Source organism: Dysidea avara, chromosome 8, assembly GCF_963678975.1.
Source record: "Dysidea avara chromosome 8, odDysAvar1.4, whole genome shotgun sequence".
In the NCBI taxonomy this organism is placed as follows: domain Eukaryota; kingdom Metazoa; phylum Porifera; class Demospongiae; order Dictyoceratida; family Dysideidae; genus Dysidea; species Dysidea avara.
The window spans coordinates 8,286,087-8,303,395 of NC_089279.1; the positions used below are offsets into that span (position 1 = coordinate 8,286,087).

The 17,309-nt window shown below is 38.9% G+C and overlaps 1 protein-coding gene across 4 annotated transcripts in view; it reads right to left on the reverse strand.

The window, feature by feature from the left end:
- Positions 1–17,309, reverse strand: part of LOC136264585 (uncharacterized) — a 174,580-nt gene that overhangs the window by 92,190 nt on the left and 65,081 nt on the right. For 3 of the 4 annotated variants that reach the window (XM_066059351.1, XM_066059350.1, XM_066059349.1), the window contains exon 2: positions 11,034–11,420. The exons of the other annotated variant lie outside the window; for it this stretch is intronic. In XM_066059351.1, coding sequence (XP_065915423.1) covers positions 11,034–11,420 — 387 coding nt within the window. The remainder of the gene's footprint in view (positions 1–11,033; positions 11,421–17,309) is intronic. 4 annotated transcript variants of the gene reach the window in all.

Here is a 17,309-nt window from a genome sequence, read left to right on the forward strand (position 1 = left end):
AAACCGCCATGTAGAGAGTTCAGCTGCAAAGAAATCACCCTGTAGAAAATTCAGCCACAAACAAATTGCCCTGTAGAAAGACCAGTTAGAAGAAGGTACCTTGTAGATAGTTCAGCTACAAAGAAACCATTCTGTAAAGAGCTCAGCTGCAAACAAATCACCTGTACAGAATTCAGCTACAAACAAATTACCCTGTAGAGAGATCAGCTAGAAGAAGTTACCTAGTAGATAGTTCAGCTACAAACAAATCACACTGTAGAGAGATCAGCTAGAAGAAGTTACCTTGTAGAGAGTTCAGCTACAAACAATTCACCCTGTAGAGAGAGAAGCTAGAAGAAGTCACCTTGTAGAGTGTTCAGTTACAAAGAAATCACCATGGAGAGTTCTGTAATGAATATTATGTATTATATATATATATATATATAATTTGTACATTTACTGATAAAATCAGAAATATTTAAAGTACATCTGCTTCATCTTTTCTTCTTCCTGTGGTAAAGAAAAAGGATAGGTCAAAAAAGTCCCAAAGCTGGCCGTAGGCCAGCTTTGGGGTATACAAATACAAAAAGAAGTGAAATCTAATCCAAAACAGCCAAGCTGTAAAAAAAGAGTGCGGCCCTCAAAAAGGCTATGATGAAAAAAGATGTGCAATCCAAGGTGGCGACCAAGAAATGGCTGTGATGGTAGGTTAATGGTTAAAATTTTAATAACAACAATTCAGGTGAATTTTGTGCCAATTGACCAAGCGGCACCAAAATTCACCTGAATTGTCGTTATTAAAATTTTTACCATTAACCTACCATCACAGCCATTTCTTGGCCGCCACCTTGGATTTCACATCTTTTTTTCACCATAGCCTTTTTGAGGGCCGAACTCTTTTTTTACAGCTTGGCTGTTTTGGATTAGATCAAGACACACGGTAGTGTGTCGTGCGGCCCAAGAAGCCGGCGCGCAACCCCGTGAGTATATTGACAGGAAGAAAGAAAACGCAATTTTCGCACCTCCGTAGCTCTGTGCTGCCTTGATGAAACAACACGAATTTTGCTGTGGACACTCCCTCCACCTTCAGCACTCCACATTCCAAATTTGAGCGAAATCACTTCAAGCGTTCCCGAGACATGTGACTTCAAAAATTGGCTTAGTTTCTTCGTTTTTTTCTTCTTATTTTTCTTCCTCTTTTCGCACACTTACAAAAACTGCTATAAAACGCGAACGCCTTATCCGATCGCCTTGAACTTTGGCACACAGAAGGGGGGTATAAAGGCGCATCTCTGTACCAACTTTGGCTGGAATACGATAAACAGGCAAAGAGTTATGAGCGATTATTCACGAAAAATTACACCAATATGTTGTCACGCCTACAGGGTAAACCGCGTATGGGAAGAAGCTGAAAATCGGTGGGTGAATAGGTTAACTATTGAACCTCAAACCTTTTGTGGTTTGAAAGAAATCGAGCTAAAAACCAGGAAGATACAACGAAAAAACCAACAGTGTGTAACAATTATGCAATCGAGATTAGCTAATAAAAAAACGACTGCTTATCATGCCTACCAGAAAAACCGCTTGGGGTAATGCTTTGAAAATCACTGTACAGATGGAGTAATCATCTTAGAAAGGCTCTTCAATGGCGTAGAAGAACCAGACTTAAAGCCACAGAGTTATAACACGAAATCCAACTTGGTGTAGCAAGTGCAAGATCGAGATACTCTAATAGAGCAGTCATCCTAATAGAGCAATCACCCTGAACAGAATTCAAGAGATCAGTTAGAAATAAGTAACCTGTATAGAGAACAAATCACCCTGTAGAGAGTTCAGCTTCGGCACAACGAACTTAGGGATTTTACTGCTGCCATCCTGTCAGAAGTCTGTACTGATGTGTGTGTTGAGCCCCCTTTACAGTCTCTCTCTGGTGAAACACTCACATACGCTACTGCAAATCGTGAGGATGGAGCACGATTGGATGTTTCAGCTGTTGGGTTCTGGGGTGGTCACCACCAACAGGCTTTCTTTGATGTTAAGGTGTTTAATCCAACTGCTTCGTCATACCGTGCTACACCAGTGGCTTCATTGTATCGGAGATTTGAAAAGGAGAAACGTAGGAAATATGAGCAGAGGGTTAGGGAGGTTGAGATGGGTTCATTTACCCCATAGGTCTTTTCAACGTTTGGTGGAATCGGTGGATGTACCAGCATCTTTTACAAACATCTAGCCTACTTACTGTCCCTGAAGAGAGAAGTTCCCTACAGCAGCGCGATGTCTTGGCTACGTTGTCGCATCAGCTTCTCGTTGCTCCACTCAGCGATTGCGTGCCTTAGGGGGGCGCGCTCCCACAGTGGTTGTCCCATCAGCCATAGGGCACTTGACCTTGTACTATCAGAGGGTCGGGTGCCTTCCCCCTAATTATTTAAATTGCTCCCTTTAATCTCAGTCCAATTTTTGTCTAGCACTTCAACATCTAGTGCTAGGGGTGGTGGCAAGGGGTGCTGGTTACCCCGGGAAAAATTAAAAAAAAAATTTAAATTAAAAAAAAAAGAGAGAGTTCAGCTACAAACAATTCACCCTGTTCAGACATCAGTTAGAAGAAGTTTTCTTGTAGAGAGTTTAGTTACAAACAAATCACCCTGTTGAAAGATCAGCTAGAAGATGTCACCTTGTAGATAGTTTAGTTACAAAGAAACCACCATGTAGAGAATTCAACTACAAACTAGTGACCCTGTAGATACATCAGCTAGAAGAAGTTACCTTGTAGAGAGTTCAGCTACAAAGAAACCATTCTGTAAAGAGTTCAGCTGCAAACAAATCACCTATACAGAATTCAGGTACAAACAAATCACCCTGTAGAGAGATCAGCTAGAAGAAGTTACCTTGTAGATAGTTCAGCTACAAACAAATCATCCTGTAGAGAGATCAGTTAGAAGAAATTACCTTGTAGATCGTTCAGCTACAAACAATTCACCCTGTAAAGAGATCAGCTAGAAGAAGTTACCTTGTAGAGAGTTCAGCTACAAAGAAACCATCATGTAGAGAATTCAGCCGCAAACAAATCACGTGTAGAGAGTTCAGCTACAAACAAATCTCCCTGTGGAGAGATCAGCTAGAAGAAGTTTCCTTGTAGAGAGTTCTGCTACAAACAAATCACCCTGTTGAAAGATCAGCTAGAAGATGTCACCTTGTAGATAGTTTAGTTACAAAGAAACCACCATGTAGAGAATTCAACTACAAACTAGTGACCCTGTAGATACATCAGCTAGAAGAAGTTACCTTGTAGAGAGTTCAGCTACAAAGAAACCATTCTGTAAAGAGTTCAGCTGCAAACAAATCACCTATACAGAATTCAGGTACAAACAAATCACCCTGTAGAGAGATCAGCTAGAAGAAGTTACCTTGTAGATAGTTCAGCTACAAACAAATCATCCTGTAGAGAGATCAGTTAGAAGAAATTACCTTGTAGATCGTTCAGCTACAAACAATTCACCCTGTAAAGAGATCAGCTAGAAGAAGTTACCTTGTAGAGAGTTCAGCTACAAAGAAACCATCATGTAGAGAATTCAGCCGCAAACAAATCACGTGTAGAGAGTTCAGCTACAAACAAATCTCCCTGTGGAGAGATCAGCTAGAAGAAGTTTCCTTGTAGAGAGTTCTGCTACAAACAAATCACCCTGTTGAAAGATCAGCTAGAAGATGTCACCTTGTAGATAGTTTAGTTACAAAGAAACCACCATGTAGAGAATTCAACTACAAACTAGTGACCCTGTAGATACATCAGCTAGAAGAAGTTACCTTGTAGAGAGTTCAGCTACAAAGAAACCATTCTGTAAAGAGTTCAGCTACAAACAAATCACCTATACAGAATTCAGGTACAAACAAATCACCCTGTAGAGAGATCAGCTAGAAGAAGTTACCTTGTAGATAGTTCAGCTACAAACAAATCATCCTGTAGAGAGATCAGTTAGAAGAAATTACCTTGTAGATCGTTCAGCTACAAACAATTCACCCTGTAAAGAGATCAGCTAGAAGAAATTACCTTGTAGAGAGTTCAGCTACAAAGAAACCATCATGTAGAGAATTTAGCCGCAAACAAATCACGTGTAGAGAGTTCAGCTACAAACAAATCTCCCTGTGGAGAGATCAGCTAGAAGAAGTTTCCTTGTAGAGAGTTCTGCTACAAACAAATCACCCTGTAGAAAGATCAGCTAGAAGAAATCACCTTGTAGAGAGTTCAGCTTCAAAGAAACAATCATGTGAGAGTTCAGCTACAAACAAATTGTCCAGTAAAGAGATCAGCTAGAAGAAATTACCTTGTAGAGAGTTCAGCTACAAAGAAACCATCATGTAGAGAGTTCAGCTACAAACAAATCACCCTGTAGAAAGATCAGCTATAGAAGAAATCACCTTGTAGAGAGTTCAGCTACAAAGAAACCATCATGTATAGAGTTCAACTACAAACAAATCACCCTGTAGAAAGATCAGCTATAGAAGAAATCACCTTGTAGAGAGTTCAGCTACAAACAAATCGTCCTGTAGAGAGATCAGCTAGAAGAAATTACCTTGTAGAGAGTTCAGCTACAAAGAAACCATCATGTAGAGAGTTCAGCTGCAAACAAATCACCTGTAGAGAGTTAAGCTACAAACAAATCTCCCTGTAGAGAGATCAGCTAGAAGAAGTCACCTTGCAGAGAGTTCAGTTACAAAGAAACCACCATGTAGAGAGTTCAGCTGCAAACAAATCATCTGTAGAGAGTTCAGCTAGAAACAAGTCACCTTGTAGAGAGTTCAGCTAGAAGAAGTCACATTGTAGAGAGTTCAGCTACAAAGAAACTACCATGTAGAGAGTTCAGCTGCAAACAAATCACCCTGTAGAGAACTCAACTACAAACAAATCGCCCTGTAGAAAGATTAGCTAGAAGAAGTTACCTTATAGGGAGTTCAGCTACGAACAGATCACCCTGTAGAGAGTTCAGCTACAAACAAATCACCCTGTAGAGAGTTCAGTTACAAAGAAACCACCATGTAGAGAGTTCAGCTGCAAAAAATAAATCACTCTGTAGAGAGTTCAGCTAGAAGAATTCACCTTGTAGAAAGTTCAGCTACAAACAAATCACCCTGTAGAGAGTTCAGTTACAAAGAAACCACCATGTAGAGAGTTCAGCTGCAAATAAATCACCCTGTAGAAAGTTCAGCTATGAACAGATCACCCTGTAGAGAGATCAGCTAGAAACAAGTCACCCTGTAGAGAGTTCAGCTAGAAGAAATTACCTTGTAGAGAGTTCAGCTACAAAGAAACCACCATTTAGACAGTTCAGCTGCAAAACAAATCACCCAGTAGAAAGTTCAGCTATGAACAGATCACCCCGTTGAGAGTTCAGTTAGAAACAAGGAATCCTGTAGAGAGATCACCTAGAAGTATCACCTTGTAGAGAGTTCAGCTACAAACAAATCACCTGTAGAGAGTTCAGCTACAAACAAATCACCCTGTACAGAGATCAGCTAGAAGAAGTCACCTTGTAGAGAGTTCAGCTATAAAGAAACCACCATGTAGAGAACTCAGCTACAAACAAATCGCCCTGTAGAAAGATCAGCTAGAAGAAGTTACCTTGTAGGGATTTCAGCTACAAACAAATCATCCTGTAGAGAGTTCAGCTACAAAGAAACCATTCTTTAAAGAGCTCAGCTGCAAATAAATCACCTGTACAGAATTCAGCTACAAACAAATCACCCTGTAGAGAGATCAGCTAGAAGAAATTACCTTGTAGATAGTTCAGCTACAAACAAATCACCCTGTAGAAAGATCAGTTAGAAGAAGTTACCTTGGAGAGAGTTCAGCTACAAAGAAACCATTTTGTAAAGAGCTCAGCTGCAAACAAATCACCTGTACAGAATTCAGCTACGAACAAATCACCCTGTAGAGAGATCAGCTAGAAGAAGTTACCTTCTAGATAGTTCAGCTACAAACAAGTCTCCCTGTAGAGAGATCAGCTAGAAGAAATTACCTTGTAGAGAGTTCAGCTACAAAGAAACCACCATGTAGAGAGTTCAGCTGCAAAGAAATCACCCTGTAGAAAATTCTGCCAGAAACAAATTGCCCTGTAGAAAGATCAGTTAGAAGAAGTTACCTTTTAGAGAGTTCAGCTACAAATAAACCATTCTGTAAAGATCTCAGCTGCAAACAAATCACCTGTACAAAATTCAGCTACAAACACATCACCCTGTAGAGAGATCAGCTAGAAGAAGTTACCTTGTAGATCGTTCAGCTACAAAAAATTCACCCTGTAGAGAGAGCAATTAGAAGAAGTCACCTTGTAGAGTGTTCAGTTACAAAGAAACCACCATGGAGATTTCTGTAATCAATATATGTGACCGGATTTGCGAAAAGGAGTCTTCCACACACATCCAATTCTGTAAACGTTGGAGACCATAACTCAGTGTTCAAGTAACATATTAACCTGAAAATTGCACCATGTATTCAGCTATAGTGGTGCTCACCACTGCCCAAATTTCAAGGCAATAGCTCTTTCCAATCTGAAGTTATCAATTGTCAAAGTTGGCAAATTGGATGTGTGTGGAAGACCCCTTTCGCAAATCCGGTCACATATGTATTATATATATAATATGTACATTTACTGATAAAATATTTAAAGTACATCTACTTCATCTTTTCTTCTTCCTGTAGTAAAGAAAAACACATAGGTTAAAAAAGTCCCAAAGCTGGCCATAGGCCGGCTTTGGGGTATACAAATACAAAAAGAAATGAAATCTAATCCAAAACAGCTAAGCTGTAAAAAAAGTGTGCGGCCCTCAGAAAGGCTATGGTGAAAAAAGATGTGAAATCCAAGGTGGCGGCCAAGAAATGGCTGTGATGGTAGGTTAATGGTAAAAATTTTAATAACGGCAATTCAGGTGAATTTTTGTGCCACTTCACAAAATTTACCTGAATTGTCATTATTAAAATTTTTACCATTAACCTACCATCACAGCCATTTCTTGGCCGCCACCTTGGATTTCACATCTTTTTTCACCATAGCCTTTCTGAGGGCCGCACACTTTTTTTACAGCTTAGCTGTTTTGGATTAGATATTATATACATCCCAAATGAAGAATACACTACCCTCAATTCATGCTGCAGCTTAATAGGGGCTGGACCAATTCCCTGTAAACTAATAGCATACCACAACTGGTAATGAGTTTGGCCATGTACTGTAGGTTGATATTTCCCCATTCCGGTGCCAAAGGAAATAACAGGCCTACCAGTCTTCGACCTTGCAGCTCCAATTTTGACAAATGTATTGGTTAGGGCAATAGTGTCTAATTCACCGACAGTACTTGATCATTAACCACAGACAGCTAGATCACAGTGGTTCTGAATCCCCATAGCTACCCGTGCACAATTTTGTGTGGTGCCTGGTCCAACACAAATGCAAAACATGGTGTCAAGTACCAATCATGTTTGACCAGCTTTTAACACTTGTCTATGAAAAAAGTGTGTCATCATTGAATCATTCCATACTCCAAAACTACTCAGAACAATTTTGAACATGTATACGTTTGGGCAAACTACTAAAGAATGCAGGGTCATGGACTGCCCTGAATGATAAACATTTTACTCACATGGCCTCATCCATTACCACCTCACCTTTATACTGTCTATTTCAAATAAACCAAAGCAACTTGCACAGCTTTACAAACTCATGCCAAATGATAATATATATAAAGCTGTTGTAATGTAAGTACAAGAATCAATAGTGTGATTGGGTAGTTGTATATACGTCTAATGTACCATGAAACCACCTAACTTCAAAGCCAAATTCCAGGGTACATATCTTATAAACCCTGGCTGGCCATGGTACATTTAAGTTAAACCATGGCTGGCTATGGTACATTTAAAATAAACCATGGCTGGCCATGATACATTTAAATGTACCATGGCCTTGATATATCTGATGAGGTAACGTTTGTTTTTATAAGAATCCTGGCAGTATTCGATTGTGGGAGTTTATTATTACTCACGTGATGAAAACCATGAACCCAATTTTGCATTCTACAGCACTCATACGAAGGCGATTCGACACCCTTACCACCCTATGAGTTGACAAACGGAAGTTTAAGGTGAGAACTAGTGTCATGGTTAATTTACAATCGCGTGTTTGATTACGTACCACGCCCACTTTTCGTATATCATGAGGTAACCACTCTACAGCAAAGCTTACCCCTCTGGATGTTTAGAAAACATTGTAAACAGTGGTTAAACGATGTAGCAACTTTGAAATACTTGTTAAATCGCAAAATTGAGTGTTTCCGTGATATTCATAGGATTTTCCCGTTTATGGTAACAAACGTAACTGCAACGTTACTTGGTGCTGACCCATAATCGAATTTTGCAAGACTCTCTATATAATAAATCCAGCGGGTTGCCTCGTATTGGCTTGGGTGATTAGTCGCCCTCGTATTGGCTTGGGTGATTAATCGCCCACCACAGTAGGCTATTAGCCCACATGGTACATATCAGTTGTATCACGTGCCCTCGTGATTTGCCTGATATGTACACCCACGCTCTCGGGACTAACGGCCTCGAGCTTGGGTGTACATATCAGGCAAATCACTGGGGTACATGATACAACTATTACATGTTACATTGATACATCTCTACAGCAAAGCAACACTTCAGGGGATATTCTATGAAGGATTTTGTATTGATGAGGGCCTGCCCCCAGCAATACAAAACTGACAGCCAAACCCATTAACTTCGGTGTTATGTAATAACAAGGACTGGTTTGATACAAGTAACTCTCAAGTCCAGCTTACTGGCCGCCAGCCTGCCTGACCACAGTCGCAAGGCTGGAGGCCAAACAAAGCAATGCACAGCCACCATTTTATGTCACAATATCAAACTCACCAGTGGGATGTGCTTTTCAGGGTTGTACCCTCTGTGCCTCGTCTTTTCTTTTGTTTCAATCAGGCTATTCTTCCTCTTCTTCATGCAATGAAACCATATTGAGGCATTAATTTACCATATCAACACTTTCCTTGAGCAGTACATTTAGATGCCACAAACTATTTAAAGCACTTCTGCTAAGTAGATACCTGTAATTTCATGATTAGATCGAGATTATACACAATAATGGAATAATAGCGATCTAGCACTGAGACTACTCCTCTTAACACTCTACTTACGTGATCACGATAACCACACCTCTTATTATTAGTCTAATTGTATTCATAATGCTAGCACAGTAAAAATATGAAATAGTGACATGCCCCCAGTAGGTGAAAGGCTGGCTCAAGATACTGGAGTCATCCTAACAGAACAGTCACATGAGTGTAGCTGTATGGTATAACAAAAAATCAAACAAACTAGTATATTAAATGTAGAGATGAATGATGGTATTACAGCATATATGCATAGCTCAGTGGGATGATCCCTACTTTGGCATTGAACAAAATAATTATTATAACATGCTAATGTAGGGATTTTCCCACTGAGCTATGCTGTAGTGAAACAATAGTTTTAAAAGTACGGATTGTTTATGTTTTTTTTTTGTTTTATAAATATCATTTCAAACGTTCTACTCTAAAATCAGGTAACATATTGAATTCTTGCAGATCCAACTGTATCTAAAATACAAACTAATTGAACCTCCAGTGATAATTAGCAACTTCCAATCACATTACTTATTAAGTAGGCATGGTCATCCGTCATTTTCAGCTTGAATCGAATGTAGTTTCCCACACTTTGTGATGGGTGCTACATAGAACGAAACATCTGTTCATTTCCCAGTATGAAAAAGCCTAATTATTAAACATTAGTGTCTTCGTAAAACATTGCTGGTACGTGTGCAACCTTATAATCCTTGTAGTTTTCATTCATTGTTTATTTATGACATAATTTCAACTACATTTCCTTTTATCCTTAGTATAATTAGAGATTTACAGGGGACTCTACCTTAATTAATGTATGCATTATCTGACCAAACAAATGATAGATTATACAGGAGCACGTAAGTACACTATTTCTACACGAAAGTACCATGTGCAAGAATGTCATTTGCTAGTGTTATGAATGTTGAGAGCAATGTTTAGTTTTACAGTGTAGCTCACACTCTGATGCAGTGAATTATGCTCAGTGCCAGGAAGGTGATAACATATATTCCAAAGGCATTTCAAATTCGAATCCTCATGTGGCAATGAACTGAGCCTTCTTTCTTATCTCTTGGTAGCTAGTAGTTTAAAATATTGCAGGACCAATTTCAATGATGCAATGTGGTCTCGCTACATCTGCTCATGTGATTGCTACTAATGATGGAAAAAACTTTGGCGATTAAAACCCTATTCAGCTACAGTTCAGTTCTGTAACAAATTACCTTTTATAATCATTTTATTCATTTAATCAGACACAAAGCAACACACACTAATGGTTCTTTCTCTTGTTCAATAATTCCTGTAGTAACAAACAGAAAAGGAAGCCCCAAAGCCAGCTTATGGCAGACTTTGTGGCTTGCAATACAAAAAGAAGTGATATCTAATCCAAAACAGCCAAGCTGTAAAAAAAAGGGTACGACAGCCAAAAAGGCCAGGGTGAAAAGAGATTGCCATTATTAAAAATTTTGCCATTATTAAAAATTTTGCCATTAACCTACCATCACAGCCATTTCTTGGCCATCACTTTTGATTTTTCAAAATTTTTTCATCCTGGCCTTTTTGGGGGCTGCACCCTTTATTACAGCTTGACTATTTTACTTTATAGAGATCTCACTTTATAATTTCCTATTCAAACTTTCATAGTATAACTGGAAATAGATACAGAAATATGCTTGATTACAAGAGAGAGAGAGAGAGAGAGAGAGAGAGAGAGAGAGAGAGAGAGAGAGAGAGAGAGAGAGAGAGAGAGAGAGAAGAAGCCTAGATACTACTGTATATGTAGCCACCTTCATATAGTAGCCACTTGCTTTTCTTTGTTAAAGAGTTACACTGGGCACACATGACTTTTAACCAGTAATGATAGTGCTATGTGTATAGCTATACAAATACCATACCCTTACCTGGTGGTGTTGTTGTTGAAACTATATCAGGCTGGTGAGGCTGGCTTTTTGGGAACTCAGGTACAACTAGACAATCACGATCATGTCTTACAGGCAGTAATCGTTGCTCAACATCCTTTGCCAGAGCAGTTAGGCCAATATTAAATAATGCTTTGATTAACTGTCTCCAGCTTGCTCTGGCAGTAGTTTGGATCCATTTGTTGAACATCTTTGAGAACCGTGCCCTCACATCAAAAGGGTGATTTGTTTCTATGATACCTAATTCTTTATGGTATTCTCTGTCCAGCAATTCATGTCCTAAATCTTTCCATTTTATATTACCAGCAGCACATACTCCATCTCTAACACCATATCTAGTTACCCACAATTCAGTAGGCACATCATCTACTGCAAAATACAACAAAAGCTAGAGTAAGTTTAGGAGGACTATGATCAAGTAAGCATGGGAAACTTTGCCTATTGCATGCACACTTACAGCATGTAAACTTTTTTTTTGAAAATTAAGCAGTGTGAAATTGAATCTGGTCACAATTCAAAAAAAGTGACATCTCTATTAAGAACTTATTGACATAGCTAGACTGCTAGTTATGTTTTCTTCTGTTCTGCTAGTACAGTACCAAGGGTAATAAAACAGGCCAAAATGGTAAGGAGGTGGGTAACTTTGGCAATGAAAATCACACATTAAAATTTGAAACATACAACAAACATGAATGCCATTCTGGGGGGGAGGGTCTGGAGATAAGCACTATACACTATTTTAAGCACTATGAGTTGGTATTTAGACTATTTCACTGTGCTTGTACATGTAATTTAAGTAGATACTTACACATTTAAGTGACTGTTCTATTAGAGTTGTAGACTACTCTATTAGAGTAACTCGATGTGCATACTTCCCCACTTCAACTGTCCGTCTACAGCATCATTAGACCAGGAGCTCATAAGTGCTGCCAAATTAGTTTTTATTTGAAGTTAATAGGTGATTTCATTCCAAAGATATGATCATTTATATTACCCATGAATTTTGAGAAAATTTACCTCCACATAGGTAATTTACACCCCAAGGGTGAGTAAACTCAGACAATTTTGCAGCTAAGAAAGCATTCAAAATGGAATCACCTATTAACTTCAAATAAAAACCAAGTTGTTTCATTCAACAAGAACTTTACTTTGGTATCATGTTTTAAAACGTCAATTACTGCCTCAGGGAGCTAGACAGAAATGATCAAATTTCTGAGCAAAAATGGCCATAAAGGTCACCAAAGGTCAAATCTGTGATGGCACTATATCAAAAAATGCATGTCTTGAGGAATACTGTTTTGTGGAAAGTTTTATGCTTTTATGAAAAAGTGCACGATTTGGCTAATTTTGGGGGCTACATCGCTATACTAATGGGCAATATTGCAGTTTTGAAGAACAGTACAGTATTAGGAAAATACCTTTACTCTTAAAGACATGGGTAAGTTATAATTTACACTAATACCCACATTGTGCTAGTATAGTAAGAGTTATCTTTTGAAGGGTTGCAAGGTATTTAGGTATTAGTAGCTTATAAAGGTATTTTTCAGATACCAATGCGGTTTTAGAACAAGTTGACGTTGTGCTACTTCTACTATAGACAGTATAATTATGCTACTATGAATTAACCAACTATGTCTTACTATTTTACAATAGGGTAGTTTTGGGTTGTACAATAATATTATTAAACTCTCATATTTCGTAATTCATGAAATTTTCGTATTCGTTTAATTAACCACTTTTGGTATAATTAAACTACTTCAAAACTTTGATGTTCACAAAGCTTCAGGTTCAGATGAAATAAGTACAAGACTTTTAAAGGAAACTGCTGAAGTCACAGCCCCTGTCTTAAAGTTAATATTTGAGAAATTGCTGGACACAGGTGAAGTCCCCTATGATTGGAGAGTGGCTAATGTGGCACCCATTTACAAGAAGGGGGAACGATCAGCTCCTCAAAGCTACCGTCCAATCTCGCTCACGTCTACATTTAGTAAAGTCCTAGAACACATCATATCTTCCCATCTAATGAAACATTTAGAAAGTATCAATTTACTTCATGAGTCCCAACATGGCTTCCGACACAACAGGTCCTGTGAAACACAGTTAGTGTCATTTGTTAATGACCTAGCCAAAAGCTATGATAGCTATAGTGGAAAGCAGACTGATGTTATATTAATGGATATTGCTAAAGCTTTTGACACAGTACCCCACAACAGATTAAGACACAAGCTACAATGGTACGGTATTGTTGGCAATATCTATCAATGGATTTCTTCTTTTTTAAGAGATCATTACCAACGAGTGACTGTTGATAACGTTTCGTCTGATTTGGTAGCTATAACATCCGGTGTCCCTCAGGGAACTGTATTGGGCCCTATACTATTTATAATCTACATGAATGATGTTGTTGATAATATAAAGCACAGTAAAATCCGCCTCTTTGCGGATGACATTGTATTATATAAGGAGATCATGTCAGTAAGTGATGTACAACAACTCCAAGAAGACTTGCAATCCTTACAATTATGGGAAAGTACCTGGCTACTTATATTTAGCATACCTAAATGCCATGTCTTAAAAGTCATTAGAGCCACCAAACACAAGATAATATCTGACTATATTACCTACACGACACTCCGTTACAAATAGTTGAGAATTGTAAGTACCTGGGCGTTACTATACAATCAGATCTTAAGTGGTCCAAACATATACACAATATTACTGTTAAAGCCAGCCGTACCTTGTCCTTCCTAAGAAGAAATCTTAAATTAAATAATCAACACCTTAAAGAAACTGCCTATTTGTCCTTAGTCTGACCACAATTAGAATATGCAAGTATCATTTGGTTGCCATGGCAAAGAAGAGACATAGAGAAGTTAGAGAAGATTAATCGAAGAGCTGCAAGGTTTGTTACAAACAATTTTTATCGTACCAGCAGTGTATCAAGTATGATTCATCAACTTGGGTGGCAACAACTAGATACTCGTAGACCTTCCGTTTGTGCTCCTTTTTGAGATCATTCATAACTTGACATGTGTCCCACTCAGTGACATCATTTCATCTAATACCATAAAGATCTCACGCGAATAATATTTTAGTTCCATTTGCAAGAACAGACACTTATCAGCACTCGTTCAGATCTAATGCTTGTAATATCTGGAATAACTTACCTAATCACATCAAAGAAATTACCTCTTTAAGAATCAAATTAATCAATTGTAATTGCATAAATCCCCCCCTTCCTGTGTAAAATCTTCACTTGCGAAGTTGACACAGTAATAATAATCTAATCCAAAACAGCCAAGCTGTAAAAAGTGTGCGGCCCTCAAAAAGGCTACGGTGAAAAAAGATGTGAAATCCAAGGTGGCGGCCAAGAAATGGCTGTGATGGTAGGTTAATGGTAAAAATTTTAATAATGACAATTCAGGTGAATTTTTGTGCCGCTTGGCTGTACACTTTTTACAGCTTGGCTGTTTTGGATTAGATTTCATTTCTTTTTGGATTTGTATACCCCAAAGCCAGGCTTTGGGACTTTTTTAACCTATCTTTTTTTCTTTACCACAGCGAGAAGAAAAGATGAAGTAGATGCACTTTAAATATTTTATCAGTAAATGTACAAATTATATATATAATACATATTTTTATTACAGAAATCTCCATGGTGGTTTCTTTTTAACTGAACACTCTACAAGGTGACTTCTTCTAGATGCTCTCTCTACAGGGTGAATTGCTTGTAGCTGAACGATCTACAAGGTAACTTCTTCTAGCTGATCTCTCTACAGGGTGATTTGTTTGTAGCTGAATTCTGTCCAGGTGATTTGCTTGCAGCTGAGCTCTTTACAGAATGGTTTCTTTGTAGCTGAACCTCTACAAGGTAACTTCTTCTAACTGATCTTTCTACAGGGCAATTTGTGAATTTTCTACAGGGTGATTTCTTTGCAGCTGAACTCTCTACATGGTGGTTTCTTTGTAGCTGAACTCTCTACAAGGTAATTTGTTCTAGCTGATCTCTCTACAGGGAGATTTGTTTGTAGCTGAACTATCTACAAGGTAACTTCTTCTAGCTGATCTCTCTACAGGGTCATTTGTTTGTAGCTGAATTCTGTACAGGTGATTTGTTTGCAGCTGAGCTCTTTACAAAATGGTTTCTTTGTAGCTGAACTTTCTACAAGGTGACTTCTTCTAGCTGATCTTTCTACGGGGAGATTTGTTTGTAGCAGAACTCTCTACAAGGAACTTCTTCTAGCTGATCTCTCTACAGGGAGATTTGTTTGTAGCTGAACTCTCTACAGGTGATTTGTTTGAAGCTGAACTCTCTAAGTGATGGTTTCTTTGTAGCTGAACTCTCTACAAGGTAACTTCTTCTAGCTGATCTCTCTACAGGGTGATTTGTTTGTAGCTGAACTATCTACAAGATAACTTCTTCTAGCTGGTTTGTAGCTGAACTCTCTACAGGTGATTTGTTTGAAGCTGAACTCTGTAAATGATGGTTTCTTTATAGCTGAACTCTCTACAAGGTAACTTCTTCTAGCTGATCTTTCTACAGGGTGATTTGTTTGTAGCTGGATTCTGTATAGGTGATTTGTTTGCAGCTGAGCTCTTTACAGAATGGTTTCTTTGTAGTTGAACTCTCTACAAGGTAACTCCTTCTAGCTGATGTTTCTACAAGGTCACTAGTTTGAAGCTGAGCTCTCTACATGGTGGTTTCTTTGTAACTGAACTCTCTACAAGGTGATTTCTTCTAGCTGATCTTTATACATGGTGATTTGTTTGAAGCTGAACTCTCTACAAGGAAACTTCTTCTAGCTGATCTCTCTACAGGGAGATTTATTTGTAGCTGAACTCTCTACAGGTGATTTGTTTGCAGCTGAACTCTCTACATGATGGTTTCTTTGTAGCTGAACTCTCTACAAGGTTGCTTCTTCTAGCCGATCTCTCTACAGGGAGATTTGTTTGTAGCTGAACTCTCTACATGATGGTTTCTTTGTAGCTGAACTCTCTGCAAGGTAACTTTTTCTATTGATCTCTCTACAGGGCGATTTGTTTGTAGCTGAACTCTCTACATGGTGGTTTCTTTGTAGCTGAACTCTACAAGGTGATTTCTTGTAGCTGAACTATCTCTTTCCATATAGTTGCATCATAGATAGTATATACTACGTACCCGGGATTGCGCACCGCCGGTTTTCAAAGGAACGATCATCGTTGTACTCGTTAACACTTTTCCTTTGTAGTGTACCGCGCAAGTGTTGTATTAGGCGGCATAGTACTGGAGCTCAACAGCATCATATCTGCTACCCTATACAGTTCCAATGACTAGAGAACAGATCCTGATAGGCTAAGTGTCAAAGCTAGAAAATCGGCACGAGCTGAGTGGTAAAATAGTGGTGTCCGCTTCGTGTTGTTAGAAGGTGTTTGGGGATCTCAGCTCTTGTTAAATGGCTAAATATGTCACTTACTATGATGCTGTTGGTTGAGTGGACACAGACGAATCGTTTAAGATAGAGATGACGATTGTAGCTTGGTTTTTTGAGTCGTTACTCGATGAAATATGGTGGCGGATTTGAGGCTTGTAAAATCACTTTCACGATGCTTATGCTGTATTTCAAGCGTTTTCCTGGTAATTCAGTGTATTGAGAAGTGTTTGAGTGCATCCTTTCACTGTTTACATAATGTTGAAGAGGTTAAATCTTTCGCATTAGTAAAATCGCCAGGAGGTGGCCAGTTTTACGGGAAACGTTTACGATTTCTAACAGAAGACCGTATATTGAAGTACAACGCGAATTGGCAGTGTTAGTGGTGTCACTCCAATAGTACGTTTGGCCAAGTCGAGTCACGTGCCCCGAGTAATGGCGTCAGAAAACGCTACTGCCACAGGGACCCTGGATATCGTCTGCGGGACTTTGCAGGCTAAGTTGTTAACCGGTGACTTATCCAGTGGTTCCAGCCTTTGTATTTTGTTGGACTCTAAGACCATTATGCCATGTCAGTTTCAGCGTGAAGCAGGAAAAGCCGCGGCTAAGAATTGGAAGACCACTATCCGTCATAGGGACAAACCCTTGAAACATTTTCTAGAAAACTACATGGACTCATCTGGAAAACGTTGCTGTCGCTTCATTATTCCTGATGACGCCCCCCCTTCTCCAGTGAGGACACAATCCCCTATACATCCTACCCCACAGGATTCTCCTCGTCCTCCTGGAGTTCGGGATTCTCTGTCTCAGGAGTCACCATCTTGTCCTGAACTTCCTGAGTTTCCACCAG